The sequence below is a fragment of the Nannospalax galili genome, unplaced genomic scaffold, assembly GCF_000622305.1.
Source record: "Nannospalax galili isolate Female #2095 unplaced genomic scaffold, S.galili_v1.0 scaffold100, whole genome shotgun sequence".
NCBI lineage: Eukaryota > Metazoa > Chordata > Mammalia > Rodentia > Spalacidae > Nannospalax > Nannospalax galili.
In genome coordinates this window covers 13,984,563-14,002,363 of record NW_008352891.1, presented here as the reverse complement: position 1 = coordinate 14,002,363, position 17,801 = coordinate 13,984,563, and the positions used below count along the sequence as shown (strand labels likewise).

General features: G+C 45.0%; 1 protein-coding gene across 5 annotated transcripts in view; it reads left to right on the top strand.

Annotated features, from left to right (window-relative positions):
* Sntg2 (syntrophin gamma 2) overlaps positions 1-16,901 on the top strand; it is a 236,258-nt gene extending 219,357 nt beyond the window's left edge. For 4 of the 5 annotated variants that reach the window (XM_008850183.2, XM_017802502.1, XM_017802500.2 and 1 more), the window contains 2 exons: positions 2,896-3,006; positions 16,630-16,901. In XM_008850183.2, coding sequence (XP_008848405.1) covers positions 2,896-3,006; positions 16,630-16,761 — 243 coding nt within the window. In that variant the 3' untranslated portion in view covers positions 16,762-16,901. The remainder of the gene's footprint in view (positions 1-2,895; positions 3,007-16,629) is intronic. The other variant, XM_017802501.2, reaches the window with a different exon arrangement.
* Positions 16,902-17,801: the final 900 nt, after the last annotated feature.

The following is a 17,801-nucleotide window of genomic DNA, read 5'->3' as shown; positions in this document are numbered from 1 at the left end:
ACACACACACACACACACACATGCACACTTCACTTGGATTCTGATAACTGCTCAAATCTGAGTGGATGTCCATATAGTCATCCCTTAGTCATTAATGGTCCAAATGTGTAATCCCCACTTTTGTTCCTACCAGATAGAAATAAACAGTCATCCCCAAGCATCAGTTCATTCCCATAAACTGTCTATTATCACCATCATAAAGAGGAATCAGGCAGGGAAGGAAACATGCTTGGCTATGGAAATGTGTCTGCACTGACGTACTAAGTAAGAAGACCACTGTCTAACACATGGAAAATACATCTAAATTATTTAAGTGAGAACAAACTAGAACATCACTCTGGCTATGTGGACCCAGTCCTGGAGACTCCCTGTCTCCCAGCCAGGTGGAATTAGGACACTGGCCACCACAGCTTTCTGTTGCTCTATGGCTTGGTGCTAACTGATCTTCTGGTCCTGTCATGGTCACACAAAAACAGGAGAGGAGCTGGAAGTGCAGAGGCAAAGCACAATCTGACTGCTGTTCTTTACCCTCCAAGTCCCAGACATACAATGTGGTGTAAAGAGCTGCTAGAGACCCAGAACCAAGGGGAAGTCCTCCATATCAGCAGCTATTTGTGGGCAGTTGGAAAGCCTGGCCTTATCTCTAGGTGATAACTTCTATTCTTCTCCCTTCCTGGATGATCCATGCTCCTAACAGCCAGACTCCAAATACACGCAGGTGCTCAGTGCAGAGTTACAGGTTTCTCAGTGCTGGGCTGGTACTCATGGAGCCTGATTCCTGGGCTGGAATTCCGTAACTCTATGGGATTGAGTTCAGGATAGAGGGGATGGGGCACAGAAATACCAGTTTCAAAAATACAAAAGGAAGTGACTGTCTTGCCAGAGAGAAGATGTGGAGGTCACCCTGTGAGAGAAAGCACAGCCGTTCCAATATCAGAATCCCTGTAGAACCCACTGGCATTCTGAAGAGGGGCTCAGTGTCACTTTCCACTCTTAGTATCTTAAAAACCCAAGGTTGTTCTGGAGGAAATGAACAGTGACTATCACAAAATCCGTGATGAAAATCAAAGCAAGATGTAGTGTTTCATATATACACCATGTAACTGAAGACCTGAGCTTCATTGCTGAAACCACACAAAAATACTTGACTCCATGACTGAGAGGTAGAGTTAAGGTGCCCTGCAGCCTTTATTAGTCTGGTGGGAGATCCAACACCAGAAATCCACCTCCTGATGTTTTAACCAAAGGGAACATTGTTGCTGCCAAGCTCTCAAAGCAGCCACTCTGGACCACTCAATGCCCAGCTTGCATACCTAGACTTATGGAGGCTCAACCGCATTTTAGGAAGGGCTCAAAGTCTGGAAATTCAACTGCTTCCCTAGAACACAGGCAGAAATAACATCCACAGTTTTCCAAAAATAGCTAGTTCTCCTTTAAATAAAAGTTATGTGAGAGAAAGCTTGAGAGACTTGAAACAGGTGACTGTTAGTCATTGAAGATGACTGGCCATGAGAGGGTCCACCATGAATGGCATGAATGTTTGGGGCATGCAACTCAGAGAGGAAGAAAGGTAATGGGCGTGCAGGCTGCTCCATCCACTGTGGATGCTTCGTAGCACATCCCAAACAAGGAGAGGCAGAGGAACATTGTTGTCTTATATCACCCCAAACAAGGGCTGTGTGATGAAATTGTGAGGTTTCTAGTGTTCTCATTCTGAACAGAATCTAGTAATTCCCATTCTGAAACCACTCTGATGCCTGGATCTTCCTGAGCAGCAAGAGGCTTAGCTTCTACTCTAAACTGCTAGGATGAAGTGATTGCTCTGTAAGACCCATGGAGTCCCAAATCTCTTGGAATGTAGAAGCGTAGGCTTTGAGACTTTTCCATTCTGAAATGTAGACACAATCCATGTCCTAATTCAGTATGTAGCATGTGACCAGAAATCCTGAGGCCAATGTACATAGTGAGTGAGCAGCTCAGCATCTGATGGGAGAGAAGAGTTTTGGGATTTCCCATGTCCTCTCTGCATTGTCCTGCTGACACTTTGAGAGGAATATGTTCATCATTTAGAAAGAAGAGTTTTCAATAAAAATTTGGCCTATAGCTTGCCCAAACATTATTTCCCATTGATATATTTCTAGGAAAATAAAGACATTATAGTGCAATATCTATCATTAAAGACATTGTATAAGACACCATGATCTATCATTTACTTCAGGCCATTTCTGTTTGTTTTATGCTTGCTTGTTTTGTGAGACAGGGTCTCCCTGTATAGCCCTAGCTGATCTGAAGCTCAACTATGTAAACCAGGCTAGTCTCAGTCTTGTGGTCACCTTTCTGCCTCAGGCTCCTGAATACTGAAATTGCAGATGTGAGCCACCAGGCCTGCTGCAGCCTTTTGATTAGGGTAGGATAATATAGCAAATCTTTCATCTCTAACAAACTTCAGCAAATGCTAATTAACCTCGCAGCAGTATTGAAAGGCAGCACTGCCCACGTTTCCTGTTCTCAAGAACCTGAGGCTGAGTGACAGCTTGTAGCCATGGCAGAGTGATGTCGACCAGGATCCAGGCTTTCTATGCTGTCTGCATAGAGTATCCTCAGGACAAAAAGACCTGCCTTCACCAGAGTTTAAAGTTCTCCTAGCACAGGAAACCCAAAAGGGTGAAGGCAGGGTGAGGACCAGACAGACTGGTGTCTAGTATGATCCTGAGTTGGCTGGACGTGAGGATCAGTTTACAAAGGGAAGAGGCTCTCACAACATCCACACACTGAAAGTAGACAGATCATAACAAACAGTGTTTACCCAGATAGGTACTTTAACTCATTGACAGATGTTAATTAGATAAGTGTGGTCTTGTTTATGAATCACCCATTCATTTCATTCCTCTGCAGAATGTGCTCTGGAGATTCAAGTTCTCTCAGCTTAAGGGATCTTCAGATGATGGAAAAACTAGAGTAAAACTGCTGTTTCAGAATCTGGACACCAAACAGATCGAGATGAAGGTAGGGCCTGAGCATCCTGCACCCAAACACACACACACACACACACACACACACACACACACGCACACACGGAGACAAGGTCAGTTGGCAAAAAGGCCACATGGAAAGGGAACAAGTTGACCCCAAGATGGAAGTCGATTAAACAATCCCAGGACAGACACTCTTCTTGCTTGGAGTTTGTGTCCTGAAATTGTAACAGATGAAATGAAGTATTTAATTCTATATAATTCAAGGGTTGTTTAGTAAATAGTCAATACTTTAAAACACTCTAGAAGCCAAAATCTAATAGAAGAGTTTTGCAAACTGTATTAAGTGACAGCTTGTCCATAGTGTTGAGAAAATCTTTCTTGTTCCTTTCAAAAGCATCATATTGAGGTGTTGTTTTATTATTAATATGTATGCTTTTACATATTTCTACATATATGTATCATCAACAAACTAGTTGTAACATAAAGTTGAATGAAAGTACAAATTTCATACACTGAACAATATTTTAAAATGTGAAACATGTACACATTGTTTGGGGAAAAAAATGCCACTTCTTCCCCTGTGTTTCTTTCTGATGAAATTAACCTGAGCAACACAGCACACTGACATTGTTATGTGTGGAGGTTTAGGGTCTATTTTTACCCTCTCCCTGAAAGAACATTTCAGATCTGCTCTTTAAGTAGACAAGAAATTGTGTGGACCTGACATTTCTTTGTGGAGAACTGGCCAAGGCCAGTGGTAGATATGGATGCTGAGTGGGCTGTGAACAGTTTGCTGTGTGGAGCCCTAAAAGCAGGTGGGGGGGCTACTAAGCCCTGGCTTAGGAAACAGGCAGGCTGTGGAGCCCCGAGGGGTTTACGGTGGGCTGTGGACTCCAGTGGTAGGGGCCGACAGGCTGTGGGCTCCTGGGTGAAGGCAGGCAGGCTACAGTGCCCTGGAATGGTGGAAATGAGACACTTAGCACACGGGGCTAGCTGAGGAGGTGGCATCCTGCCACTCCACTCTGAGTCAAATCTCATGGTCTGAACACCAGAGTGAGAATACTGAGCAGGGAGAATGGGACAGAGAAGGATGTGTAGCGATTTCATGTTAGGATTTCTGCTGCAATGATGTGGCCTTCATGGGCTTCCCTTCTTCCCTCTGATCTGTTCTCTTACTGGGCACCATGGCAGAGAAGTGGCTCTGTCACCTTTTCCCCTGCATCAGCCCTGTCACCTTTTCAGCTAGTCTGAGTGAGCCTGGGAGCCACAGTGGTCCAGAGGATTTTGTGCTACAGACATCCCTGAAGCACTGTTGAGCCCTGGAGCACAAGCTATAGGCACAGCACTCGTTTGCCTGGCATCTGAAATGTCCCTTGGCAAACAGCACCGATTCGTGGGATTCAAAGGTTAGCTGTGTTGGTAAAGGGGTGGGAATATCAGCACTAGATGAATATGAATCACTGTGTAGGAAGCTTTGAAATGAGAGTGTGACTTCTCTGTGGCCTTTAGAGCACATGAGTTTCCATCCTAGTTGTTGGAAAAGAGAAAGACCAGAAATTGACAGACACTGTAAGGATAGATGCAGAATGAAGAGAACTAAAACTTTAACTACTTTGTGAAGACTTTTTAAAGAAAGAAATGAAAAAATTCATGTACACCCAGAAATGACTGGGAGGCACGTGGCTGTTTCAGCAAATTCGGATGCGCATACTTGTAGCCCAGTCCTGGTCCTTTACAGATCTTGGACTGCCAGGGCCTCTCTTCCCACCATGGAGTACTAGCAAGGACTGAGCAGAGACAGACTGAGGTTTTAACCAAGGCAGGTAGAACAAGAACCAAGGGCACCTCCCAGGCCTTGGGGGCTTCTGCAGGTAAGCAGCCCAGGATCCATCATGGTGAGAAGAGACCTGAATGATGTTTCACACAACCCACAATGCGGATAGCCAGCACCCAGTGCATGGCCCACACACTCATCTCAGAAATGGCCTGTCCCAGCAGAAGTCTGCACCTACAAGACAAAAAAAAATGTTAGATCTCTAAGTGTTCTTGAAGTTAAAACACAGTTTAGAGGAAGAGCCTTTCCCATTGGGACCAGATTCCCAATGGAAAATTAAAGATTTTTGTAAAGATTGGATGGAAGTATATACTACCCAGTGCATGGCCCACACACTCATCTCAGAAATGGCCTGTCCCAGCAGAAGTCTGCACCTACAAGACAAAAAAAAATGTTAGATCTCTAAGTGTTCTTGAAGTTAAAACACAGTTTAGAGGAAGAGCCTTTCCCATTGGGACCAGATTCCCAATGGAAAATTAAAGATTTTTGTAAAGATTGGATGGAAGTATATACTACTTTCCTATTTGTTTCTCTCTCTCTCTCTCTCTCTCTCTTTCTCTCTCTCCCTCTCCCTCTCATCCTTCCTTTTCCCTCCCTATCCCCCCCCCCCCCCGTTGCTGGGAATGGAAGCCCAGGCCTCTTATATGGAAGCAAATCTTTTCCCAGAGCCCTGCCCCACCCCTTTGTCACCTCAGTGTATCAACCAAAAGCGTCAGGGAAAATTATACTCCTATGAATTGAACTTTCCGATTAAATGATGGGTAACCAGGAAACATTGCTTCTTTTACTATTTAGTTGAAAGCCTCTGCAAGATTCAAGTGGAGCACTGCCTTAGTAACTAGGGCATATGGAATGCTTGGGTTCCTTTTTGAGTTAGCAAGTGGGTCTGAGGCTTGAGGTGGACAGAAGGGATCAGTGATTCTAATGTCCACTGTGTGCAATGCTGGCATACTGCTTAGGAATATGAGCTAATTTCACAAGATTTTAGTAGCTGGAAATGTGAAGTTAAAGTGGTTTGTAAATAAAATACTTGCCTTTGCCTTTCTTTTGGGCTTTTTATCTTAAAAGAACATAGAGGAGCCCAGTGTAGTGGGGCATGCCTTTAATCCCAGCACTCAGGAGACAGAGGCAAGCAGACTCTGTGAGATCGAGGCCAGCCTGGTCTACATAGCAAGTTCTAGGCCAGCTAGAGCTACAAGGAGACCTTATCTCAAAACAAACAAAACAAAAAATAAAACATTCAGGAGACAAATTCACTGCATAGTCCAGGTTGACCTTGAGCTTGGGGCAGTCCTCCTGCCTCAGCTTCCAGAGTGATGTAATTATAGCAATGAGCCACCATACCTTCTCCAGCCTCTTTTGATTAGCATAGGATTGTACAGAGAACCTTTCATTAAAGCACCTCAGCTTGTGTGTGTGATGTATGTGTCCATGTGTTCATGTAGGCGTGTGCATGCCTTCTTGTGGGTGTGCAGCACATGTGTGCATGTGTGTGTGAAGGCCAGAGGTTGATAAATGTCTTCCTCAGTTTCTCTCCACCTTATTTTTGAGACAAGGATTCTCACTGACCTGCATCTTACTAATCCAGCTAGGCTAGTTGGCTAGGGAGCTTCAGGGATCCACCTGCCTCTGCCTTCCCAGTGCTGGGATTATAGATGCTGACTTTTTACATGGGTGCTGAGGATTCAAATTCAGGTCCTCGTGCTTGTGTGGCAAGAATTTTACCAAGAGAGCCTTCTCCTTTCACCTCAGAGGTCTTTATAAATGAAGGTTTTACTTTCATGGCGTTCTGTTTAGCTGACTATGCACTAGTTATGTTACTTAAAGTAAGATCAAGAGGACTTGGTGTGGAGCAATGGCACAAGAACTGTCTCTATCCAGCCTCACAGCTGCCTCCTGCATGATATGACCCCTGTCCAGTTTCTGGATGTGTTGCATCTATTTAATTCTTTCTGCCTAGACTGAGCCTCCCAGGGCAGGTTCACCCCACTTCTTCCTGAAGCATGAGGTTGACTGCACGTGTGCTTAATCAATGTGGGTTTTCTAAAAAAAATTTTTACTTATTTGTACTTTATGTGTATGAATGTTTGGTCTACATGTATGCAAGTTCACCTGTGTGTGCAATGTCTGCAGAGGCCAGAAGAGTGTGTCAAGTCCCCTGGAACTGGAGTTAGGGACAGTTGTGAGCTACCATGTGGGTGCTGGTAACCATACCAGGCCCTCTGTAAGAGCTACCAGTGCTCTTAACCACTGAGCCATCTCTCCAGCCCCAGCAAGATTTTTAAAAATCATTTTGAGACAGGTTATCCCTGTAGCCCCAGGTGGCCTAGAACTTTCTGTGTAGAACAGGCTGGCCTTGATCTCACAAAAATCCACTTTTCTCTGCCTCTCTCTCTGGAGTGCTGGGATTACAGGCATCTGCCACCACTCCAAGAAATCAATGTGGTTTATCTTAGTATATTAGTATAGAAAGAAAAAACAAAGTTCTGCCAAATACTAAGTGTGGTGGTATGCCTGTAATATTAGCACTTGGGAGGTAAAGATAGGAGGATCAGGGGTTCAAGGCTATCCTTGGCTAGATCGTAAGTTCAAGGCCACTGTGGTGTACCTGAGATCCAGAAAGAAGGGGGGGAGGGAGGGAGGCCTTTTTAAATTACTACTTTAAAAAAAGAAAGAGAGCGAGAGAAAGGAAGGAAGGAAGGAAGGAAGGAAGGAAGGAAGGAAGGAAGGAGAGGGGGAGAGAAGGGAAAGCGAGGGTGAGAAGGAAGCAATGGAGGGAGAGAGCGAAGAGAAAGGTAGGAAGGAATCGGGGAAACTGGAAATATTTTCAAATATGCTCACAGAAGTTTTACAAGTTTCTAAGGAGATTATTCCCATTATTAAAATGAAATGCCTTAATCTTTGCATGCCAATGCACTCATTTTATTCCTAATATCCCCACATCTGTATCCTTTAACAGGTGAGTCAGTGAAGCAAAGCACAGTCTAATGGAGAAGAGTTTTGCCTTTTGGGTAAACAATAGCACATAATTTTCACTCTGTAAGAGGGAGCCCTGTGCCACCAGGAAGCCGGTGAAGCCTGTCAGATGCAGAGAGGAATGCTGGGCTCAGGCACCTATGAGCAAAGCCTGCCCTGCAGCAGCCAGAGCTCCTCTCCATGCTGAGCCTTCCCACAGAGCCAGATGCCAGGCATTCATTACTGATGCTGTTAAATTGGTCAGGCTGAAAAGCTATTTCAAGAAGTCAGGAGGTTCAAAGAGGGGTGGACAATACAAGCCAAGCCATTAGATGGGAGTTCCATGGCCTGCGAGCAGGAACCAGCGACAGGGGCAGGAAGAACAGAGCCAAGTAAGATGCTTCTCAGGAGCAGTGTCCCATCCCCAGTGCCCCCTGGAATCATTTGAGAATCTGCTCCCAGGCAAGATTGTACAAACCACAACATAACCGTCATAGACTAGCAGGAGGCTTCTTTTAGCTGTGCTTTGTTTCGCTTTAAGTCTGTTTTATCTATCTGCAAAATTAGAATTGCCATATTCAAGCTAAGAGAAACATGTCCCTGAATTTAACATCTAAGCAAATGTGTAATCCTTCTATCAGGAAAACATTGGAGATGGCGATCTGATGCTAAAGACACATATACACAAGTCCTGCCCCACACTAGGAGGTACTGCCCTGGTGTGTCCAGAGCAAGCCTCCCTACAGTGGAGTGAGTTAGTGTGGAGCCTGCTCCCCAAAACACCCTGGGAATCTTGCCATCAGTGTATCCAACACTCATGTAAGCTAGGCCAAGGGACAGAGACCTCTTCCTAGAGATTAATTCTTTCCCAAAGACCCTAAGAACTCAGTTACCTACAAGTTCTTCTGTCTAGGTAGAGCTTCCTTTCTGCCATGTCTTGGCCTTCAAAGAGAGAAAGGAAGAATCAGGGCACAAGGCAGGAAAAAAATTAACATCTTTATACATAGGGGAGGGGGTCCTGGGTGGCTCTTCCTGGAGGAATCAGGTGGACCAGAGGTGGAGCTGGGGCTGAAAGTAGGTCTCTTCACATTCCTGGAGGCTTTAAGTTCAAAGTCAAAGCAGATCTGGTGCCTGGTGAGGCCTCCTGGTTCACAAAGGGCACCTTCTCTGTGTCTTCTCTTAGTGGAAGGGGCAGACAGCTAAATTCTATGCTCTTTCAAACAAGGGCACCAATCACATCATATGGGCCCCACCCACATGATCTCACCAGCTCCAAAAAGTCTTTCTATCACTGGGGGTTAGGTTATGATGTGAATCAGAGGGACAGGGAATCTCAGCCCATAGCCTCATTTCCTTCTGTCAGTCCTCGTGAGGGATCAGTGCTCCAGTCCATCCTCTATCCTTGGTGAGGTGCACACATGACAGTCTTGTCACACCTGCCCTTTGGGTAGGGGTGACTGAGAAGCAAACTGACTGCTGGCCCACTTGAGGCTACAAGATCTTTGTGGTCCAGGGGCACAGGGAACAATATTAGCCAGAGTAGGTTAACATCCAGCTAAGAATCAGGCCTAGATGCAGGAGCAAGTACAGATGTGAACACGCACCCCCAGTTCTCCATGTGAACATCACGTTCTGGGGCAGAAGCTTAGACCTGAAGAGTATAGTGTGCACAGTCCTACTCACCTACCATCAGTTAAGCTCAGGACACACAGTGCTCCAGGACCGTATGTTCCCAACCTTTGGAAACCATTCTTTTTTTCCCAAATAATGAGCTGTAAGCTTTTTAGAGGGAATAATAAATCATAGTGTCTGTTTAAAATTTAATTTCCAATTAAAATTTTAAGATTTTATAAATGACAAAGAAAAGCTACCCAGTTGGAAGATGGAAGATACCCGCCCCCCTGCATCCCAGACACCCATTCTCTGGGTGTCAGCTGGGGTGAACCACCCAGGGAGTGAGCACGGCTGAGACATGGCAGAGAGGAAGCTCTGCCTAGACAGAGGAACTCGTAGGTAACTGAGTTCCTAGAGCCTTTGGGAAATAATTAATCTCCAGACTCTGGAAGGAAGAGGGCTCTGTCCCATGGCCTAGTTTGCATGAGTATTGGATACACAGGCATAACTTGCCCAGCCGCACCTGCAGATATGTGCCTTGGACTCACTTTCTCTACATCTGAAGAAGCTGCCTAGATTTCACCTTCTATTTTATTTTATTAATAGCTATGCTCCTTCTTCTGATTTATTGAATAGCAGATTCACCAGGGCAAGGACAGCTGGACCCTGTTTCCATCTGGGCTTTGGAATGTGAGGGTGTTCTCATTATTCACTGGCCCCCGTGATAATGAAGGCTGGAGATTTGGGTTCAAAGAAACATAATTCATGTTAATGATAGAAAGGGAAAGGGAATCTGAGCACTGCATTTTTGAATCAGGAAACCTAAGCACAAGTGGAGGCAGGCCTCCTGAAGAGGGAGGCAGATTCTGTCTTCCAGCTGTCCTCATTGGAGTGGGAAAGAAAGCCAGCAGGTGACCCTGGGCAGCCTTGCAAAGTCCCCTGATACTCTGACTGGCTAAGTGTATAGTGATGGGAGCTGGTGCCCAGTTGCATGATTTTGTAAATTATTTGTAGGTCAGAAATAACCTAAAGATGTCTTTCCAATACAACCTTTAACTCTTCAACATCAAATTAAAAATGAAGGCGCTCCTATACTCTGAGATACTGACCTTGGTTGGATAGTTAAGTGTAGGAGTTATTTATCTTTGTCAGAACTTGGAAATTTCCAAATAAAATATGTACCAGCAGAGAAAAAGTAAAACCACAGGCTTTCTTCATTCCCCCACTTTCTCACTCTGTATCTGAGTTACTCTAGAGCCACTGCAAATTATAAGGACCGTATTAGTGAGAACATGTTTTCCAAAAGGCATCATTCAACTTAAAATATGTGGAAGTAGCAAGTGTAAGAATCTGGATCATTTGGAGCGTTTAGGGTTTGCTTGTTTCTTTACGTTGTAATTCCATTATTTACGAAGGGGAAATGACAGTTTAAGAATGTGAAACAAAGGGCCTGAGAGATGGCTCAGTCATTAATAGCCTGATCTGCTCTTAAGGGGACCTAAGTTTGGTTCCCAGTACCCAAACTGGTGGCTCACAATAGCCTGTCACTCCAGATCCAGGAGATCCAACACCCTCCTCTGGCCTCCACAGGTACCTGTATTTATGTGCACATACTGCTACACAGACACATACACATATGCATGAGTAAATATAAAAATAAATCTTTAAAAAAAGAATGTGAATCAGAAAACCAAGATTTCACAGCCCAACACTGTTATAGAGGCAGATTGCAGAGCTGATTTTGAAGGCCCCAGCAAATGCTTTAAAATAAAGTACACTTTGAATCCTGTCAAATAAACATGTACCTGGTAGAAGAGATAACAGTCTCCTTCCCAGAGAACATGTTCTAAGACCCCCAGTGGCTCTTAGAAGCCACAAAAAGAGCTTATTCTGATTTGAGTCCAAAATGTCCCCCATGTGCTTGAACTCTTAGCCTGCAGCTGCTGGTACTGCTTCGGATGGTTAGGGAAGCCTCAGGACTGTGGCCTAGCTAGCAGAAGCGAGTTGCTGGGTGTGGGGCTTCACTGTCATATCTGCTTCCTGATCTGAGATGTGCAGAGTTGCCACCACATGCTCTACAGGCTCCTGCCACCATGAGCAGCTCCCACTGTGGTGCCTGCCTTGCCCTGCCCTGCCATGATGGACCCAAATAAACCTTTCTTCCTTTAAGTTCCAGATATTTTGTCAAAATGAAAAAAAAATTATGTAAAAGTAACTAGTTGAATACATGCTGCATTGTCTACTGTGTATCGTATACAGATATTTATGTACAAGTTTATGATAAACCTTTGCCTTTTCATTTAAAGGAAGCACTTCATGACCTCTTTGGTGTATCTGAATTGCCAATACCACTACCAGGGTAAGAGTAAAGTGAGCATAAACAGTGTGGTACCAAAACAGTTGACCTGGTAACAGATGACTCCCAAATGTCTAGCAGGCAGTGTATACACCATGTACACACTGGACAAAGGGATGGCTCACACTCTGAATGGGGCAGAGAGAACAGTCAACTGACTCTCATCTGGGTTGTGCTAAGAACACCAATCCTCACTCTGCATCTATCTGCCCTCTTTCTCAGATGATATTGCCTTCCTTTCTTATCTAACTCAAGCCCTCATCCTCAATCATGGATTCTTGTCCTTTCCTGAAGGAGAATCCTACCTCCAGGCTTCCCTTCTGTCTCATGCTGGACGGATGTCCTTGCCCCACAGGCCCCTACACATCCTCCATCCACAACTCCCTGTACTTCCTGAAGGACTGTTCTTATAGTGGTATTTGTGGCTCTGTGCTTTGACCTTAGAGACCTCCCAGAACCTGATCAGCATGGTCCTCCCTAAGGATCCACAGGCACAGCTCCACAGCTGCCACTCATTTTTGCTTCTGGTCCTTGGCTCCCGGCTTTTTCTAGACTGCTACCCAACTCCATTCCTGCCCACATGCAAAAATGCTTTATTCAAAGACTGACACCCCTGTGAAGGTACCATCAAAATCTCCTTCTCCTCCATCCTCTTGGCACATTTACTATGGAGCTACTGGCCCTGCTTCTTGAGCCCCGGAGTTTGATGACACCTGGCTGATCCCTTCAATGGCACTACCCAGTCATCAAGGTGCGCACAGTCCCTCCAGACAGACAGCTGGAGAATAGGAAAGTTGGGCAGAGCTGAGATTCTGCACTTCTGAGAGGCTCAGGAAGTCCTGGCATTGCAGGATTGCTATGGATAACACTCATTCCTGGACATTTTGGAACATGGTGACTCCAGAGTGTCAAATTCCTGAAAGCTTCTGGCAAGGGAAGCAGCCAAGCCCCACGGGGCTTCTTGGATTCCTGACTTCAAGTGACATTTCCACAGCTAATTGGCCTGGTCACTTTGCAGAATCTCTTTGAAACTCCCATTTCTTCATTTGAAAACTTCAAATTGAAGCCTCTGCCGCTTATCTTACTTTACATTGTAGTTTTGAAGCTGAGGAAACAATTTGACAAAGATAGTTGGATGAAAGAAATAATATGTATTGCACACTGATGTTGCACTAGAAACTGTCCCTTGATCACCAACCACCTCAGTTAATCACACAACAATGCTGAGGGGCTGCTATGGGGTTGACATTTCACTCACAAGGAAATCACTTCTGGACTGCCCAGTTCAGTCCTGTACTCTACCCAAATCTGACCTACCCCCGATAGAAAGAGTGAATTTTCAGAAAATGTATCCATATGGTAAGCCACTAGCAACTTTCAAATGACCATAGTAGGACTGTTGATACCACAGCAGCTGCAAATGTCTGAACCGTGGAGAGCAGCTGACCATGTCCCACTGCCTGACTGCATGCATAGTCAGTAAGTGGAGAAGTGGAGGAAGCAGTCTGGTGGTATCTCTGTGTCAGAGGTGTGAACCATCAACCCAGCTCATATTTGGCCCTAACCAAGTCCTTGGTCAGGGCTCTTTTCCGTATGTTCCTTCTTCACCTCAGATATTGAATGCAGGCTCCACTCGCAATAGGCTATGATTAAACATAAGAACACCTTTCAGTTTTGGCAGGAGTTGATATACATCACAGCCACCGAGAATAAGGAGGTTTCATCCTAACCTGGACTTCTGTAAGTCAAATTCACTGCTGGGAGGTGCATGTGGCATCCAATCCCCTCCTCCCAAGGTTCTTGTGACAGCCTGCGACAAAAATTCTCCAAACCCCGGTTTGAAGAATCTTAACAAGTTTATTGGACTTGCTAACTGAGCTTGGGGTGAGGATTTACTTACAGACAAGTGGGCGCCCTCCCCATTCATGGCTGATGCCAAAAGTCCACACCCAAACATAAATCCTGTGGCTCTGGACAGCCTTACAGAATGGGGAGGGGCCAGTCTCTGGTTTTCCCAGCTTTTATACCCTTAGCCCCTCCCCTGCAAGTACCTATAGTCAACCTGTTGGCTGGAAGAGAGAAGGGGGTGGCTTCTTTGCAGAGTGTGGGAAGGAGGTGGGTCCATGGCTTGTCATCACAGGGTCAGAGGAACATCTTCTAGGTCACAACTTCTCATGGCCACATTGCACTGCTGACCAGTGGCTATCTGGGAGCCCCATTCTTAAATGTTAAATATATTTGAAGCATAAAGTGCATGCATTAATCCTGGAGAAGACAGCCCAGCTGACATGGGAGAGACAGTGACAGGGCCCACATGCAGATACTATCTGGCTTCTCTTGCTTTTCTCCAGACTTGTTTTAACAAAGAGTTCTTTTTACAAAATATACCTCAGGACTTCTGCTAGGGAAAGGCTGCTATGCCCCTGCTCCAGCTTGTAGGTTCTCTCCTTCCACAGATGAAAGGAGGGCAGCCCACCAAGACACGTGGCACATACTTGAGCCCTTGGCTGAACTAAGGATGTTCTGCGAAATATTCATAGGCTGCCTGGCTCTTCTTTATCTTATCAAAATGGAATTGACTGAGCCCTATTGCAGCAACTTCCATGTGATTCCTGGGTAGGAACACTGGGTTGGCTAAGATTTTTGTGAGAATAAGTGTCTCTCTTTTGCTGGTCCTTTCAAAGACTACAGTGTGGCTTCAACCACCAAGCCAGAAATACCAAGGCCGCTTTGGGATGTATGCCTCAATACTGATGGCCACCTGGCTTCTTTTTCCAGTGTGTTGTGCTATTATTAGATAAGTTGTGGAAACTGGTAAGGCAATTTCCAATTTGCATACATAAATCACAGCTGCCGAAATGCACATGATATAGCTTTATGACTCTCTTCTTCTCCTTGTCCCTTTGAGAAGGTCAGTGATTCCTACTAGGGACACACAGATTGAATGTGTGCTAAGCTTGCAGAACCTTGTGCTTGTTCTAGAACATTACGTGGTCATCCTCTCTTCTGGGGACAAGTCACAACTAAAAACATCCTGAGTATCATCTCATGACATGCAGAAAATGAATGGATCCCACATGGGCTGACTTCAGGCAAAGGGGCTAGGTAACTTGTGGGTCCTTCAGATGACCAGAGAGGCAGCATCAGTGTAGCGGGTGCAGCGCTTCATGCAAAAGCTCTTTAGCAATGTGAAGGAGAACACTAAGCATCATGAACATCTTGTTCACCGGCACTCAGAAACAAAATAATGACTTCTTTCATGCAGGTGACAAAGCTAAGTTTCACATGTATGCAAAGGAGGAACTCCCCTTACACTGGCAGGAAGAAAAGAGAACTACTTTGGTCACAGGCATGAGGAGGTTAAAGGCAGCTTCCAATGCAATGGGACCCTGTCCCTGTGTCTTTCCTGCCTCTGACCAGGAGTGACTCCATGAGATTCATTTTCCAGCTGGCTCACTCTCTCCCAGTATCAGCAGCACATCTCACCCGGTCATTCCAAAGTGAAACCCCCTTTTCCTTCTCATATGTTATCTCCCACGGGACTGTTGTTGGTTCAAGGTCTTGAGCCCCAGTGAAGAAGCAGTTTCTGAAAGAAACTGGCATATAGCGAGAACAAGAGAGGCGTTGGGGTATCCCCTACCTGTAAAGGAAGATGGAAACCATTTTTGCAAAGTGAAATCCTTGGCTTAGGAAGAGAAGCACCCTTGAAAATCTCAGAAGAACCTAGTTGAACAACAGGTGTTCAGGAAGACTGCAGGGTCTGTGGAGACCTGCCCTCTCTTCTGCAGGTAGGTGGGCTGCATTCCCAATTCAGAGGCCCTGCCTCAGCCATGCTTCGAGGAGCACACCTGAGGGACTGAGAAACCCAAGTGGGCTGTTTTCCTGAAAATGATGGAGCCTTCTTTCTGACGCCATCTCAGAGGTTTAGAATATGCTAGAATTTTGCTGAAATTGAATAAGCAGTATGCCAATGAATGAGCAGTCAGTCACCTTAAAGGGAATTGTGTTGTTCTTCATTCTGTCAGAACTTTATGCCAACATAGAATAAAAAGAAAGATGAGTTTCCAACCATGCACTCAAAAGGACTCTTCTGCTTGTTGGATTGGTGACAGGTTCATATCCCAAGACACCAAGGTTGTTCTTCCCAATAGTGGTATAACTGCTGGAAACTGTTCAGCATGTTTCAACTTGGGGACTCATTGTCAACTTTGTATTTATTTGGTCTGGGAACTTTGTGTGGGGAAGTTTGCAATGAAAAAAAAAACCAAAGAAACATTGCTCTTGAACACCTTGTCTTCCTTTTGTTGCAATGGCAACGGGATAGACTCATTGTCAACTTTGTATTTATTTGGTCTGGGAACTTTGTGTGGGGAAGTAAGGAGGAATCAAGGTCTCCCCTCTGTGTGCTGCTCACACAGCAGGGCTCTGGTTGTCCTTCCAGGAAGGCTCACTGGAATCCATCCATGCAGGCATGCACATGTGCAACCAGGGTAAGCACATGGCCAGCTCTGCTGCCGTGAAACCCAGGGCCCAATGTCATTGTGAGCCCTGACAGTTCTTGCCTGTGGTATAGATGGAAACAACCCTGGTCTTCAGGTCTGACTTAAGACCCAGCACAGATGGAGGAGAACGCCAAATAAAGGACATGCTTGTAACCTGCGTGAAGATCAAGGAGACATGGCTTACGTTGTCAGAGTGTCAATACAGAACCAGTATTCCCATCTTTGTAGTCACTTGTTGATCATGCTATGTATGCTGTGCTTATTTTAAACACTGTCTGTTTTATACTTTCTTGGAGAAAAAAGTCTTGGAGTTTACAGAGACCAGAATTTGCTACAGGCAAATGTCATAATGCATATCCCCAGTGACCACAATCCTGTTTCGTTTCCCCTCAGGAGCTGGAGTTTCAGGACCTGACAGTAGTCCTCCACTGTATCCACTCCTTCATCGCTGCCAAAGTGGCCTCTCTAGACCCTGTGTTCATGGACAGTCAGAGTATGACAAGAAGATACATGTGCAGCAGCTGAGACAAGAGTCTGGGGGACGCTGAAGAAAGTCAAATTATTTTCTTAAGAAATTAATCTTTCCTGCACAATATTGCAATTTTGTGTGGTTTTATAACGAGCCTATAGTTGTGATACCAATAAAAACATCACTATTTCACAGATGGGTCAGACGTGTTGAATCTGACAAGGGGGTGCAGATCTGTCCAGACACCATACTGGTGGGAACTCAGGGTCCTCTGAAATCGTCCCATCCCAGCCCGTCTCAAGTAGCCACAGTTTACTCCACACATTCGTAAAAATCCAGATTTTATTTTTGTAAAGTACATAGTGGGAGGCGAAAAGCCCACCATTTACTCCTTCCTCAGGGAGGTAAGGGATTCCCTCGGGCAAGTTGATCATCCTTTGTCTCACGTGGGGAGAAGTATGGGGTTGAGATGAGAGGAGGAAATTTTAATGATTTAATTTTATATTAAGTACATATTTATTATGTAACTGAATTATATGTCATTTAAATGTGAATTCTATTTTTTCCTAATACATCAAATACAGCACATATTTTGGTTTCCTTGTTTCTCATATTGTTTATAACCTCTGAGCAGGGACGTTTTCTATTTTTCTTATTAAAAGCGATTTAATGGAGTTCTTGAGTTTTCTTTCAGAATTAGGAAAAGGCGTGTTCACATCTCTCAAGGCTTCCATTGGACCACAGAGTATAGGAAACACAGAGTGTAGGCCCCTGTAGAGCAGCGTGGGGCGCTGCTGGGGCCTACTGTTCTTCAGGCCTTAAGGCCATGGAGTTTCATCCACCAGCCACAGCTCCCTGAATCCCATCCACCCTGATGACCTGATATTTGGGAAGGAGGAAATATTTTTAACATATCAAGTTCTTACAGTGAGATCTCTTGTTGAAATTACATCCTCCTGCTTACAGGATGCATATCCATTTATGACATGCATATATGACACGGGTTATACACAATGCCCCTCTGTATACTTACACTCCCTCTCAGACTCCAGCAAGAGCAGAATGGTTTGCATGTTCTCCCTGCAAATGGCTTCCT